At 60.2% G+C, this 15951-nt stretch overlaps 1 protein-coding gene across 3 annotated transcripts in view; it reads right to left on the minus strand.

The window, feature by feature from the left end:
• Window positions 1-3497: 3497 nt before the first annotated feature.
• The window catches only part of KLHL25 (kelch like family member 25), a 36584-nt gene continuing 24130 nt past the window's right edge, over window positions 3498-15951 (minus strand). For all 3 annotated transcript variants that reach the window (XM_058542400.1, XM_058542399.1, XM_058542398.1), the window contains exons 2-3: window positions 13845-15649; window positions 3498-6896 (exon numbers count right to left, since the gene is read on the minus strand). In XM_058542400.1, coding sequence (XP_058398383.1) covers window positions 13869-15638 — 1770 coding nt within the window. In that variant the 5' untranslated portion in view covers window positions 15639-15649 and the 3' untranslated portion in view covers window positions 3498-6896; window positions 13845-13868. The remainder of the gene's footprint in view (window positions 6897-13844; window positions 15650-15951) is intronic.

Here is a 15951-nt window from a genome sequence, read left to right on the forward strand (position 1 = left end):
TTTTCCAAGGAGGAGCGAGGTCCCGTGATTTCAGGAACCACGTCCGCAGGGTGGCTCCAGAAACGAAAATCTGGGCCGTGGAAGCATGCATGCCAAGAGGAGGGAAATCACAGCTTCTGTGCTGCACCTGTTAGCTCTGGGGTTCCTGGGAGCCAGGGCAAAAAGGGAAACATGTCTTTCTAATGGAGTTTCCTCTGACTCCCCCAAAAAATCTTGGGTGCTTTCTCTTTCTAGTTAATTTATTTCCTAACATATCCTCAAAAATTACTCAGTTGGAACCTTATATGGGATAAAGGAAATGGACGTTGTTGAAGGAAGTCTCTAGGAACCTCTTTATTGACCTGAGGAGTAAAGGGACCTTCCCGAGGAAGTCACTGCATACAAGGAGAGCTGGAATCTGGGCCCCAGCTGGCCTGACTCCCTGTGTGTGCGCACCGCCCTGCACTGTGCATCCTGAGGGCTCAGCTGCTGGGGACAAGGCACGTTATCCGCCGAGGCCTGACCTGGGCCCCAGAGCGCAGCTCAGACCCCTCTGGGAGGGGAGGGACACGGCAGGGGCAGCGCTGGCCTACACGGAGCGTCGGTGTGAAGCAGAAAAGGCAGCCCCAGCGCACTGCCCCCCGGCTCGGTGAGCAGAACGGGAGCTGGGAGCCCTGACCGGCCCCGTTGTGGGGCCCACCCTCACAGTCACTCTGCGGCCTGCGCTTCACAGTAGCTCACCTCCCATTTTAACATCTCACTTCTCTCCCTGAGAAGCAGGAGCTGGAGAGAGGAAGAGAAAAGGCTTAGTGTCCCCTAGTCTGTGACAAGGCCCTCACAGGAGCACAGAGAAGTGACCAAGAGTGCCAGCGTCCCCTCCATAAGGTGGACAGGAGGTAGAGTTGTCAGAGTGATGCTGCAACGAGCTAACCTGTGGGACAGAAGCCACTCGTGGCGTTAACTCTCGGGGCACGCTTGTTCCCTCAGCGCTATTGTCTGGACGACACTCTGTGGTCCTAGCAGAGCTCACCCCACAGGACGGGGCTGGCGGGGTGTGGGGGAGCCAGCGCCCAGAGAGCTCATAGGCGAAGCAGGGAGTCGACCTGCAAACTGCTTTAGAGCCTTGGGGGTCTGGCTGGCCAGGCAGAGACATGATGGGAGCATGTGGATGGGCCTGTCACCAGAGGGATGGCTGGGCCCCCGGACCCCAGGGGGGTGGGCAACAGCATGGAGCGCAGTGCCCGGCATGGAGGTGGTGCCCCATAAATCAGATAAATTAATTGATCATACTATGCAAGGGTGTCCAGAAGCTTCTTCTGGGGTACCAGGGCAATGCTCCTCCTCTCCCTTCGCTGCAGAAGGCCAGGAAAATGGTCCAGTCCTACCCCGTTCAACTCAATGAACCAGTTATGAAGCCCCTGCCGCGGGCATTGCCACCCTGGGAGGGCCCACAGCCATCAGCTGTGTAACTAAGCCCGTGAAGGGGTAACCGGCCCTCTTTACAGATGCAGCACCTGAAGGCGTCTGGGGTTTGTGGTCTGGTCTGTAGAGGGACCAGCGGGAGAGCCCGAAAAAGCCACTGCTCCCCTTCACTGCTGCAAACGCTCAAGGCCTGACCTCCCGCCATGCGCCCAGGCCACCCCAGCCCAGGGCAAGGCTCCCTACGCCCGGGGGCCAGCAGAGGGGACACAGGCAGAGGGACCAGCTGTCCTGGTCTGTAAAGGACTTTCCCACATCCCGAGAACCCCGCAGTCCCGGGCAAACCAGGACAGTTGGTCACACTGGAAACAGGGCGAAAGCGCCCAGGCTCTCGGTGGAATCCAGGTTCTCGCGAGGAACATCCCCCTCCCCCCGCCCACACCCCCACCCTCCGCGCGGAGGCTCGCCGTCCCCACGCAGGTCACTCGACGCCCGGGGTGCCCTCTGCTCAGCTTCCTTCTGAAGGCAACCCCGGCCTCTGCCGGTCAGCCTTCCAGGCCCACACTGAAAAAAAAAGGCCCTAACTAGAGAGGGCAGACACGGGGGCGGTGCCTGGTGACAAGCAAGCTCCCTGATGGCTGGAGGGCGCCAGCTCCCACCGGCCTCTTACCCAGCGCTCTCTCAGCCCCACTGGTTGTTTAAGAACGAAAGAAATGCACATGTTCCTATTTAAGCCCCTCAGCAATCCGTCCAGGTAGGCGGCCTGCCTTCTCCTCTCACAGATGAGGAAACCAAGGCTCAGACTGTCTGTCTTGCCCAGGGCCAGGCGGCCAGGACCGGGTGACGCCAGATCTTAATCCGAATCTGCAGGGCTCTGAAGCTGGAGTCTCATCTGGTCAAGCCGCTGCCCTTTTCCCTCAAAGCCTGGGTCTTTTCTATTAAAACTGTGGTGCACTCTGACCTCAAAAACCACTTGAGGGTGGAACACAGCCCCAAGCACTGATGCGAGAAGGAAAAAGTGACGCATACAGAGACGGTCATGGTGAGGCGCTGATACCCGCGACCCTGCACGCTGATGGCCGCGGTTCCGGGGGCAGGGGTGGGAGACCCACACGGTACAAACACCACCGGCTCGTGTCTGCTGAGGGTATCCGGGTGCCGGCACCACCTGAGGACTTCGTGCGCCCAAGACTATGTGTCGTTCAGGTCTCCTCAGGACTCAGTGAAATGGCCATTGGTGACACCCCCTTTTACACACGTGGCAATTGAAGCACAGGGACCTTAAGTGTCTGGTCCAAGGCAGGAGGGCGTGCGAGCCACGAGGTCAGGTCTGCATGAAGCAGCCAAGTGGGGACACACAAAAGCCAAACATGAACGTGTGAGCTGGTGACGGTTACCCCGAAGCCTGCTGTCAGATGGACGGTCTCCAGAGGGGTGAGGAGAGCGAGCTGTGAACTGGGTGTGAACTAGGTTCCCCTGCTCCTCCTCCACTTACAACTTTACAGTCATCTCTTACCAAGGTGGCCAGGTCCCGGCTTGGGCACCTGGCGCCCAGGTGAGAGCGGATCAAGGACGACAGGCCAGAGGGGACGCAGCATGAGTCCTCCTGCGGCTCTGCCTGGCCATCTGGAGGAGGGCTTGTGGCCCTGGCTGGCCCTGGTGTCCCCATTGTCTGGATCTGGGAAGTGGGACCGGGCTCTGCGCACCCACATCGCAAACGTGTCCACAGTACCAGGGCTCCTCGCAGGCTCAGCCAGCACTTCTCTGACCCAGGGCCCAGCTCTGGCCTCCTGTCGTCAGGGAGGATGCTGCTGGAGGTGAGCCCCAGGAGCGGCTCTGCGCAGCCATCGCCTGGGGGCTCTGAGGGGCCTCGGGTGTGGGAGGCTCAGCAGGTGCGCGGCTCCCTGAGGCCTGGGCCCAGCGGCCGACACTTGGGCGCAGACACTGCAGTCTCGCTGGCGCCCTCGGAGTCGTGCAACACAGGCTGGAGGACGGGCAGCAACCCCACTGCCAGTGAGGCTGGGCATCGGGCTTCCTGGGGAGGCCCCCACCCTCGCCTGCCCATCTGCCGCCTGGAAGAAACGTCGCGGCTGGGCAGGCCCAGCCCCTTCCCCGGTCAGAACGCCAGGAAGGCACGTAGCTTGCTGTACTCTGCGCGGCGGCTGAGCTGAGGGCCCCGTGCAGGCCTGTGGCCGCTAGGGGGCCTCCTGTGAGCCGAGCCCCACAGCTCCGTGGGGATAGGACACTGTGCCCTCGGCTCCCCTAGGTCAGGGCTCCCTAACCTCTTCTGTGCTCCGGACCCCTCTGCGGACTCCTGGGGGGAGGTTTCTAAATATATAAAACACAACACCCGGGCTGGCAAAGGAAACCTGTTGTTTCAGTTTGCAAGGGCTGCCTCACCAAGTAGGACCGCACCCCGAGGGGCGTAAACAACAGAAACTATCTCACAGCCCTGGGGGCCAGAGTCCAAGGGCAAAGGGTCAGCAGGGCCGTGCTCCTCACCCGGGGAAGGCTCTGCCCTGACCTTGTCCTCACCAGCTCCCTGGCGTGTGGCAGCGTAACTCCAGTCTTCACACACGTTCCGTAAGCACGTCTGTGTCCAAATTTCTCCTCCATCTAAGGCACCAGTCCTACTGGATTAGGGCCCACCATACTGCAGTGTGACCTCATCTTAACATCTGCAATGACCCTCTCCAAATAAGGTCACACTCTGAGGTTCTGCGGGTTAGGACTTCAACATATGAATTGCGGGACACAATTCAACCCATAACACAAATTTATGATATTAATGGTAACATCTGTGCTTCTTTATTAACACATGAAGTAACGCAATCTAGTGGCCGGTCTAAGAATAACTGTAATCTGGAGACAGTAATGAGTATGACATCTCAAGATATCGACAACTGTACTATGAGATTATCCAGAGACAAAGCCACGGGGGCTGCCGATACCAGTGGGCGCGGTGCCTGCGTTCCTAGTTGAAGAAATGCTGAATATCACTTAGAGGTTACTGAAAAGAAGGGTGTCATTCTTTCCCATACAAGTGCATGGACCCCTGAACTCGATCCTGGGTGAGGCGTCTCCAGGCTGCTCCTTGATGGTTAATGAGGCAGAGCCCGAGCCTGAAGCCCAAGGCTCCAACAGGGCAGGTGAGCATCCAGGCAGATCTGTGGGCGTGCTGGAGAGTCAGCCCAGCCATGCTCGGCTGCAAGCAGGCCCGACCCCGAAGGTGCTGTGGCCCGGAGGCCAGGTGGGGCAGGCTCTAGCCCGGCTGCTGGAGGGGCAGGGAAGCCGTGGGAGGCTGGCCTCCTCAGAGAAGCCCCCCCTTTGTGTTGCAAGAGACCACTCCCCTCCTGAAGGGGAGAGACTGGTGAAGCCACTGGGGCTGGGGCTGCGACAGAATGGAGTTCAGAAATTTCTTTCTGTGCAAGATACCCACCTAGTGAAGACCCAGAAGAACGTTCAAGACAACTGCCGCTTCAAAGGCCCCTTCCTTCCCCACTATGAGTCACAGCTTCGGTGCTGAGCAGGAAGGTGGCCACACACTGTTGGGGTTGATGGTTGGGGGCCCCATCCTCCAATTCACGGGAGGGTCAGACACCAACGGGCAGATTTGGGGCCCTGGCTGGTGGGGAGGAAACGAAGTCTACCCGTGCCTTACGTCCTCCGAGACTGGTCCCTGCGCCCAAAAAAAGCAAAGAATTTTCTCAACTCTTTTATTAAGTTAGAAATGGATAAGGGCAATGCACCTTTCAGGAAAGCCCCTCTGTGAGGCCCTTTGCACTGTGTGAAAAGTGTGCTTGTCTCAACTCAGCAACCCAACAGGCCTGGGGGCACCCCAGAGCTGCAGCTTCCTCCACCAGCCCCACTGCCCTGGGGCCGCGAGCTCTCCAGCACAGCCATCTCCTGGGACCAGAGCCACATGGCTTCAGGGTGGCTGAGCCGAGCCCTGAGGGCCAAGGAGGCCAACCTCTGACGTGGACGGGGTCTGCGGAACCTGGAGACCCAGCTTCTGCTTTCAGCTTTTTCCCAGGTGGCAGCCAATGCCCCGGCTGGGGCTCCTCAGTAGGCAAACCCAGGCCAAAGGCCCCACACCCCAAGAGATGCCCGCAGGACTGGCGCCAGCGCGGAGGGCCTGTAAGGGGCAGGGCTGACTTGTGGAAAGCACCAGGATGTAACGTGGCCTCAGATCTTTATCAGCAACACAGCTCCCCAATCCGGACCCATCAACCGGCACTGTGCACACGGCAGGCGGCCTGGGAAGCCACAGGTCTGGGCCAAGGTACCAAGAGCCCCCTCCCCCTCCAATGGCGCACCCGGGCCAGCGAGGGGTGAGCCCCAAACTCTTAAGTGTCAGGATGGCCGCTGGCAGGAGCTGACCTCTCCAGAACCCCAGACGCTGGGGAGACACTGACCAGGGACCCAATGACTGGGGAGGTGAAGAAAACAAAGGTTTGGCAGTTCTCTTAGGACTATTTGTACTTTTTGAGCTCAGGGGCAAATAGACCAGATTCAGTTACCAGCAGGAAGGCCAAGATGCCAGGGGGCAGTGGGCGCTGGCTGGGGGTCGGGGTCTGTGGCCTTGCTGCCATCCTCCATGCTGAGAGGAGTACAGCCCTGGTGGGATCCATGGTGGGCGCCCCAGAGTCCCTCTGTGGCCCCCAGCTCACATCCACCACTAGTCTTGGAGGGTAGGCCACAGTGTGGTCCTGTCAGGAGATGGGGTCATTGCTGCCTCTTGGGGTGGGCTCTGAGAGGAGAGGTGACAGGGCAGCATGTGTCACCTGGGGGCCAAGTCCTGCCGTGTGACTGGGCAGGAGCGTGTGTCCGCATCCGGGCGCAGCATCCTGGGGTAGAGTTGGCCTGACCAGGAGGAGGGGGCCACAGGAGATCTCCTCTTTCACTTGGAGGTCTGGGTGTCATTTGCTAATGGAGCCTTGTGAATGTCACTGAGGTCATCTGACAGGTTTCCGCCCCTTTTGTGTCCTTGACTTTCTCCGCAGCAACTTCGGCTCTCGGTCCTAGTGGACCCTGCTTCCTTGAGGCCTGCGACAGCCTCTGTGGGCGACACTGCAACCCCCGACAGAAAAGGCTGTGCCATGAGTGCGCACTGCCCCCAGCCCACCCCAGGCGCTTCCCTGCCCGGCCCCAGCCCCAATCCAGGACCTGCTGGAACAGGTGACCTCAAAGCTCTGCAAACGTGTCCTCCCCGAGGCTCAGGAGGCCTGGTGTCAGTCCATGCTCCTCTGGAAGGTCCTCTCCTCCAGCAAACCACTGCAAAGCAGACAAGGCCCCGGCAGGCACACGGAACACGGGAGACAGCTTCTTCTCTCCTGTGTAAAGCTCAGAACAGCCCCTGAGGCTGCTGCTCCGGAGCTGGTGGGGCTGGCCTCCAGCCACTTGGACCGCTGGCCGCTGGGCTGGGCTGAGCTTCCCGCCGTGACAGACAGACAGGGTCAGGGCCACTCTGAGACACTGAGGGGAGAAACACGCAGAGTCTGCAGAGGAACAGGAGAGAGACAGAGGATGTGAACCAGCGCCCACTGTTCTGTCCTAATCGGAACAACGCGACCATCAAGAGGCCACACAGCAGGGCTGGAGTCAGGCCCCACAGCAGCAGGCCTGGCTGTAAGAACGCGGCCCTCCTATGTACCAGCAGCACGGCCCTGAACAATTCAGTGACTCCCTGAGACTCCCAGCTTTCCCCACCTGGAACATGGGAACTCCTTATCCGCCCTCATTCCCTCCCGCCACATTCCCCGAGCACCCGCAACCAGGCAGGCACCGTGCTGGGCCCTGGGGAAACAGGAGGACAAAGAGACACAGCTAGTGTCCCCCAGATCATCCAGTAGGAGAAACTGAAGGCTTGTACAAACAGATGTACACGGTAGTTGCATATCAAGAGAAGTGCTATAAATGAAAAAAATTAGAGATCAGAAATAGGACTTTTTTTTTTTGGTGGAGGGTGTGGGGCGGTAACAATCTGAGACCTGAAGGATGCACAGGAGTTAGCTGGAGGAGTTCAGCAGTCCAGGCAGAAGGAGTAGCATGTGCAAAGGCCCTGAGGTGGGAATTCGGCATGTCTGAAAATCTAAATGATAGCAGGCCAGTGAGGTGGAAATGGTGGGGGAAGGGCAGACACAGTCAGAGAGCAGGGAGGCAGGCGGGGCATGGCCAGCCACGTTGTTAGGGAGAACAAGTACAGCTGCAGGGACTGACGAGTGGTGAACGAGGCAGGACAGTCCCTATGGTCACGAAGCTCACACTCCAGGGCTGGGTCCTCAGTGAATGTCCACTCTCTCTGAGCATTGTGTTTTCCTGAGGAAAATGAGGATGACAGATCTCTGCCTCCATGCCAAGCTGCCTGGAGGAGGTCTCACAGGGGCTCCAAAGGGGAAAAGAGCAGTGAGCTGTCCTCACGGCCAGCCGAGCTCTCCAGTAAACCTGCACATCCATCCACTCAGGAAGCAGGGACGCGAGAAAACCTCAGCAAAACATCCATCAACGGCAAAGGCATCCTTGGTTTTACAGGTCTGGTTATAGCTAACCTGTGCATTTGTGTTAGCTCCACAGTTGTCTAAGAGCTGCAAACATAAGGAGCTTACTTACATCTAGTTGTAAGTTTGCACATACTTAAGTAACATCATCATAAAAAAAATTCAAGCCAACACTGGGCCCTGAGGGACATTTTTCCTTCAAATTAGGTGCCTCCTTCACCCCCACTACACGGCTCCCAGAAGGCTGACGTCCCTGGGGGTTGGCAAGCTGCCACATGTGTGGCTTAGACAGGCCAAGGAGCAGCACTGTTTTCTTGGGGCCAGTGAAGGCGCCCCCAAACTACTCTGAGCTCCTCACAAGTGAGAAGCTGGGTCACAAGGCCTGTCAACATCCTGACGTGCTCTAAGGTGGCAAACCCAAACCTCTGGGGCCTAGCCGCCCACATGGTCACCACGCAGAGGGGCCTGGGCCTGTCCCCGCTCTACCCCTGCCCAACATGCCAGGCTTCCCCACAGGGCAAGGCCCCACTGCTTCTCCAAAACAAACCTTAAAGCCACCCACGCCAGGGGTGAGAGGTGGTGGGACCCTGACGTGGGCAGTGGCGCCCTCTGGGCTGTCCCAAGCTGTTGAAAGGAGGAGAGGGCGCCCTAAAGGCAGGGGAGGGCTGCCCTCAGGCTGCCCCAAGGCCGTCCTAGTCTGGGCCACCCAAATTTTTGGCAGCTGCTTCTCTGAGGCCTGGTTTCCCCATCTGTGGAATGGGACACTTATCCACTTTGCAGAGTGGACGTGGGGTCAGCGGTCACACTGCCTGTGCGCAGCAGGCTCTCACGTTACTGCTCTCACCGTCCTGTGGGCTGTGTGGGGTCTGCCCTGCCAGACTCGGACTGCTGGCTATCGAGGGCAGACTGGCGTCCTGAGCCCCAGGCCTGGCACAGGGCTGGCCCTGGTAAAAGCAAGCCAAACAGAAGCCCTCAAGGGCAGGACAGGTGGACAGAGCTGGGGTGTCCAGAAGGCCTACCTCCTGCCCTGGGCACCTTTCTCGCCACACCAGGCCCATCCCTCAATCCTGTGCTCTGGGATTTCCTCCTGGTAGCAATTTCTTTTAAGGCAGGATGGAATGTGCTGAATTGTTCCTCCCGTGGCAGTGACCGAATCCCCCGGCAGGGGCCCCAGAGCTGGAATTGGGGCCCCAGTGCCCTGGCGCCCCAAGCAGCTGGGTCTCAACAATGCCTGTGAAGAGAAGACCAGCTCCCGGCGGCCTGGACGCCTGCCTGGCATTCTAAAGCCCGTGAGGCCAGAGGCAGGTGGAGCGGGGGTGAGGGAGGGGGCTATGCCTTTAAAGGGCTTGATGGGGGTGGGGGGGCAGAACTCAGTGGGAGAGGAAAAAAAAAAGGACGTTCATGGCTGGTCAACAGTGGGAGCAGGTAACCCAGGGAGACGGGCTCCCTCGCCCAGCTCCAGGGTCCTCCCGGCCGCTGCTGGCTGCTGTCACCCAGGGACACGGATCTGACGACGACGCTGGAGCTAAGGGGCTGGCCCCGGAGATCCTGCTGGTGCTCAGCTTCCAACACAGCCATTCCCCCCACTGCCAGGCAGCCACGCACGCCGGTCCCACGCTCAGTGCCAGCGTGCAGACGTGGGGGTGCCTGGCTCTGCAGGGATGCCTGCAGGCATGGGGCAAAATCCTGCTCCAATCCTTACTAGCTGTTAATCTGATGCCAACTATCTACCCTCTCTGAGTCTGAGCTGCCACCTCTGTCACGGCCGCACCTGCGACAGACCATTCTGAGGGTTAAATGAGATCACAGCTACAGCACTCAATGTAGACTCAGGCTCCTGCCAAGAGTTCAAAACTGGTGGTGAAGACAGGGAAATAGAGAGCTTGGGGAGGAAGAGCAGCGTCATACAGGGTGCCGAGGGGCTGCAGAGTGCAGGGGATCCCTGGTTGGGGGCTCCTGAAGTCAGAGTCTTGTAGGATGGACGGAGGGGTGAGGAGACTGGAGAGGCTCTTCAGGCTCGGAGACAGGGAGGTCGGCAATGCTCGCAGAGACCCCAGTCCTGTCCTACCCTGCTGCCTACACGGGGGACCGGGACAGCAGGGCCAGGGAGGCGAACTTGGATGGTGGGTACAGAAGCCAATCTCTGGCCCTGGCACTGGGCTGGGGGATTCCCAGCGGCAGCCAGCAGGGAAGAGCCATGGTCACGTGGGGGTGCCCTCCGCAGGAATGGACGGGGAGGCAGCGGGAACGCCATGTCTCTGCCCTTCCCGACCTCTCTCCTGGTCCAGGGGGCTCAGCCCGGGCTCCTCCTCGTTCAGGTTCCATGGCTCAGCCCCTCACTCACCGCTGCTGTCCAAGGCTCCCCCACTCCCTCCATCTGCTGCCCCTGCTCAGCACCACCCCTCAGAACCTGTTCTGTGGCTTTCTGAGCTGGGGGCCGCTCCTCCAGCTCGGTCCTGGCAGCACCGTGGTGGCTACCTGAGGAGCAGCAGCGAGGGGTGGCCTTCCTGCCACTGCAGCCCACTGCCCAGGGAGCTGAGGGAGGGCCAGGCATGTCCTGGGCGCCAGCTTCCGGCCCCAGTGCTGAGTTATGGGCCACTCCCCAGGGAGCCCAGTGTACGACCCTGCCTTCGCAGGGAGACCCAGAGAACTCCGAGGTGGCCAGGCAGGAGACGCTGGACAGAAGGGGGGCTTTACAGAACACAGGGACAACCCTGGGCCCACCTGTGGGGCAGAGCCATGGGAGGGGGCGGGCTCAGGCCAAGGAGGGACTGCAAGGAGGGTGTCTGGTCAGTTGCTGGGGCCCACGAGGAGGGAACAGCCGGCATGGAGGGTAACAGCTGAAGCCTAAAAGAAACCTCTGGCTCCGACGCAGACTGGATGCTGGCACAGGAGCTCGGGAAACCTGCAGCTCTGGAGATGCTTACAAACTGGCCTGATGACATGGCTCTGGGATGGCAGGGCCCCGGCTGGGCTTTCCAGTAGGATCTAGCACTGACTTGGGCTTATGCAATCAGCCTCTTTGCACCCGCTCCCTCATCCCTGAGATGGGGCTGACGAGAGCACCCACGCCGGGGGCTGGGGAGGACTGAAGGAGCAGGCCGTGCAGCACTGAGTTGGGCTCACGGAAGTGCCTCCCCAATCACAGCAATCCTGATTGTGGGGGTGGGCCATTCCAGAAGGACAGGCTGGCCTATGGACATGGAGAGGACCCCGCCGCCCAAAGCATCCCAAAACCATCACCACCACCATCCTCCCCTCATCGCAACCACGTATAAAAGCTGCCTCTGACCCAGCCCCTCGCCTGACCTCTTCCATGTAAGTACTATGAGGAATACAGGTTTTATTCCTGTTTTCCAGATGGGAAAGCTGAGGCTCAGGGAAATTAAGTGAGCCAGTAGGAGCCAGCACCAAGAAGCGAGGTGTGCTTCTCTTCCCTCCCACGTGGGGATGAACTGCCCTCCAGGGTCCTGGGGGGTGGGGGGGGCAAGGAGGAAGGCTGGAGCTTCCCGAGGTGGGAGGAGCCTTCAGGCCCCAAAGGTGACCACCCCCAGGTTCTAAGCTCCCCAGAGTACAGGAACCGGATCAACGAGGAAATGCCAATATTCTCTTCGGGGCTTACTGCCAGGGTACCAAGAAATTTGGCTTGTCACATTTTTCTCCCAAAGAGAAAGAGAGCAGATTAAAACAAAACAGAAAAACCTTAAAAGAGAACAACGCCCCACTCCTATTCAGGCTGGCCTTTATGAGCCCAAACACCGTCTATTTATGGATTTGATGCCTCGATGGCCGGCGTATCCCTTTAATGGCCTCAAAGGCCCGGGTGGATGTGATTTCATAGCTGAAAGGTCCAATTCCACTGAGAAGCAATCGTAGCTGAGATGATCGCCTTCGCCGCGTGGAGCTTCCAGCGTGCGTGTCAGCAGCCGCCGGGTCATTGAGGAAATTAATTTTTGGCTGAGGCTGGCTCCTGACAGGGTTCCCGTGAGCTGAACTGAGAGGGGGTCGAGGCTACACACGGGCCAGGGCCAGTTCCTCAGAGCTGCAAGGCACGGAGGCGGGTGTGAGCACGCAGGGCGCTGGGCAGAGAAGCCCCTCAGCTTCCAGGACGGCCCAGGGGCTGTGGCCGGTCCCCAGCCCCCCTGGCGGGGGGGGGCCCTGCCTAGCCTTTTCTTGCGCTGAGGGCAGAGCAGACCCTGGGATCTCCCACCCTCCCCCAGCTTCTTAGAGCCCCTGGGACCCACACCTCCCTGCACCCATCCACTCTGGGGTCCCCAGACCTCACAGCCCAAGGGCTGAGGACCTGTAGCCCCACTGCAAGAGTGAGGGTCCGGGGGAGGCCAAGAGCTGGGACCTGACAAGGAGGGTGTGACCAGAACACAAACCTTTCTCTGGTGCCTACAGATCCACCACCCATTCTAGCCCCTACCCCAAGCTCCTGCCAGGCTGGCTCGAGACACCCTAATCCAACCTCAGTCTCTGTCGCTGACCAGGCCCCAGAGGGGCTGCAGGGAAGACCCCGCCTCGCCCCTCAGAAGAGGCCCCCCAGGATAAGCGGGTCCTTCCATCCTCCCTCTCCTTTCCCTTCACCTGACTGCACCCGTCCTCAGGACCTGGGCAAGTCCCTCCTTGTGTGTCCCCCTCCCTCCAGCACCCCCAAAGTGTGCCTGAACGTGTCCCTTAGCTCCCGGCATCCGCTGTCACCTTCCCTCTCCAATGATCTCACGAAACAGTGGTGCTAAGAACGAGAGCAGAGGCAGTTCTCTGCAGCAAGCCCTGCTTGGGGCCAGCTTCCCTCACTCGATCGTCACACTCGCTCCCAGGGAGGCCTTGTCTCCGTCTCGCAGAGGGACGGGAGCACCACCCACTGCCTCCACGGGTGCCCGGCCCCACCACGTCAGCACCCGCCTCGGCCCTTGGGCACTCCATCCATCTCCCTTCTCGTTTCTCACAGGACCCCAGGGTGAGGGTCTCACCTGGCTGCACACTGGGCTCACCTGGAGCTGCAAGACTCCCGAGGCCTGGGCCCTGCCCCAGAGGCCTGGCTCCAGGGTCTGGGTGTGGCCTGGGCTTCAGCATTTGTGCAGTCAGATTCCTCAGGGGTCTAGCCTTTGCCTTCGGCTTCTGGGAGGAGATCTATGTCATACCTGATGTGAGCGTCTCTGTTTAGGGTGGGGGTGGAGGTGGCCACATCCCCATGACTTGGGGTGGGGGCTTTGGGTCACACTGTACCAGGTGACTGGAGACTGAGAGTAACCACGTAGGCAATCAATCAGTCAATCAATCAAGCCTATGTGATGGGGCCCTGACTCTGGACACCAAAGCTTGTGTGAGCTTCCCTGTGGGTGATACTCTGTGCAGACTGTCCCTCACTGATGCTGGGAGAGTAACACTGTCCTGACTCCACGGGGAGAGGACCACGGATGCTTCATGTCTGGACCCCCCAGGACTCTGCCCCATGCGTCTCTGCCCTTGGCTGAGCTTAATCTGTTTCCTTTCTGTGCAATAAACCGTAACTGTGAACATTAACAACCTTCAGTGCATCCTGTGAGTCCTTCCGGTGATGCTCGAATCTGAGGGCAGCTTTGGGAAGCCCCTACCTTGCAGCTGGTGTCAGAAGTGACGACACTCTTGCATGGAGACTGTGCCCTCAGACTTTGCAGGTGGGCCTAAACTCCATGTAGTATTGTCAAAAGACCCCCAATGATTCTGACCTGCAGCCGTGTCTGGGAACCACCGCACCAGTCTAAGACTGTTATCCCCATTTGGCAGAAGGGTTACATGCTTTGCTCAAGGTCAACTGCAATTAAGGGGCAGAGCCAGACTTTGGCTCCAGAGCTGAAAAAGGGTCCCAGAGCGCCTGTCTCCTGCTGCCCGACTCGGCCTTCCCTGGAAGACATGGAGACCTTTAACCAGAGTGGGGACAGGCCCAGGGGGCTGAGGGCTCACCTGGCTGGGCTCTGCAGGTGCTCCTCAGGCGGGCAGGTGCTTCCAGGTGCTGACGAAGGCCGTGGGGATGAGCGAGTAGGGCACCGTGGTGATGCAGTTCCACGTGTCCGAGGTAGGGTCATAGCAGTCCAGGGTCTTACACCTCTGGGTCCCGAAGTAGCCCCCCACCACATACAGCTTGTTACCCGAGGCCAGGGCATGGCAGGACATGCGTTTGGCGGTCATGTCCCCGATCCGCGTCCACTGGTTGGTCTCGCAGTCGAAGCGGTAGGCCGAGGCAGCCGTGAATTCCGTGTCACCTCCCATGATGAAGATCTGGCTGCCCAGCACGGCAGCGGCTGTGTACCGCCAGGGCTGGGGACACTCGGCCTTGATCGTCCACCGGTTCTCTGAGGGGTCATAGCACTGGACTTTGGACACCATGTCCCGGTGGATGCTGGTCCCCCCGAAAACAAAGAGCTTCAGCCTGGCGCTCACCACGGCAGCATTGCTGACGCCGTCCCTCAATGGGGCCACCATCGTCCACTTGTTAGCCCCAGGGTCGTACTTCTCCACCTGCTTCAGGGAGACAGAAGGGGAGGCCGGGAAGACGCCTGCCAGGGACGTGTGTCCCCCGACCACGTAGAGGCAGTTCTCCAGCTCGGCCGAGCCGTGGCCGAAGCGGGCGATCAGCATTGGCGCCGCCTTGGACCACTCCTCGTGGACAGTGTCGTACACCCACACGTCCTTGGAGACCCCGTTCTCGGAGCCCCGGCCCCCGGTCACGTAGACTTTGCAGCCAATCGCCGAAGCGCTGAACTCCTTCCGGGGGCTGGGCAGGTCCGCCTTGGGGATGATCTCCTTGGCCTTGTGGTCCACCTGGTAGATCTTGTCGCACATGAAGGTCTGGCCCCCCAGGATGAGCAGCGTGTGGCCCGCCTTGCGCGGCCGGGCGCAGGGGCTGGTGACCACCCCATCGTTCTGCAGGATCTTAGTCTTGCAGCGCAGCGCCTCGTCTATGAGCAGCTTGGTGCGCTCGTCTGCCATGAGCAGGGCCTCGTCGGAGACGGCCTCCTTCAGGCAGTCGGACGGCAGCAGGGCCAGCCGCACGCTCCGGAGGAGGTCGGGCAGGTGGGCCCTGCGAAGCTCAAGGTCGTGCTTCACCCACTGCAGGATGGCCTCAAAGACCACCCGCTCGTCCTCCGTCTCCAGCTCGTCACTGGAGACGAGGTCCAGCAGGGTGTCCTTGGACAGGCTGTTGAAGTCCTCGCTCTGCCGCACCGTCTCGAAGTGCACCAGGCACATGCGCCAGGAGAACTCGTAGAGCCGGCGACACTGGTGCGCGTCGGACAGCAGCATCATGCCCAGGCAGTTGGAGGGGAAGAGGTTCTTCTCCAGGAACTCAGCGGCGGCGTCCCGCACGTCGTGGAACTGCAGCATGTCGCCCGCCTCCAGCAGGGACTCGGCGTTCTCCTCGTTGATGACGATGCGGGACGAGTAGGCGAAGTCCAACAGCAGCTCCAGCACCTCAGGGTGCAGGTTATCCTGGAAGTTGACCGTGTCGTCCCGGCTCTCCCGCAGGCCGTGGCTGAACATGGCCTCGAAGTAGCGGCTGGAGGCGGCCAGCACGGCACGGTGACAGGGGAAGGCGCGGTCGCCTGCCCAGAGTGTGACGTCCGTGAACATGCGGTGCTTGCGCAGCGTGTTGAGGTGGGCCAGCACACAGTCGGGGTGCGAGGCCTTGTGGAAGAGGGTGATGTTCATGGAGCCCGTGCTGCCCCGCGACTTGCGGGTCTCGTGGACGCTGACCGACATGCTGAGCCAACCTGCCGGGGGACAAGGCCACAGGTGAGAGCGCCCACTCCTGTCACGAGGACCGTGGGAAGTGCAGGCCCCGGCTCCCCGCCCACCACCCCAGGCAGCACACCCTTCAGCCCGGCCCCAGCAGCCCTGCCCTCTCCCACCCCTCCTCTCTGCTCAGCTCTGCTGAACCCAGATGAAGCCCTTCCCTTCGACAGCATCGCCAAGGACAACTTGGACGGCAGAGGCTGGGTTTCACCCCTGCCCTTCAAAACTGGTTTGGGACCAGCTCTGGAACCAAACACCTTTGGCCTGGAGATGAGCGACT

This window comes from Diceros bicornis, chromosome 5 (genome assembly GCF_020826845.1).
Source record: "Diceros bicornis minor isolate mBicDic1 chromosome 5, mDicBic1.mat.cur, whole genome shotgun sequence".
NCBI lineage: Eukaryota > Metazoa > Chordata > Mammalia > Perissodactyla > Rhinocerotidae > Diceros > Diceros bicornis.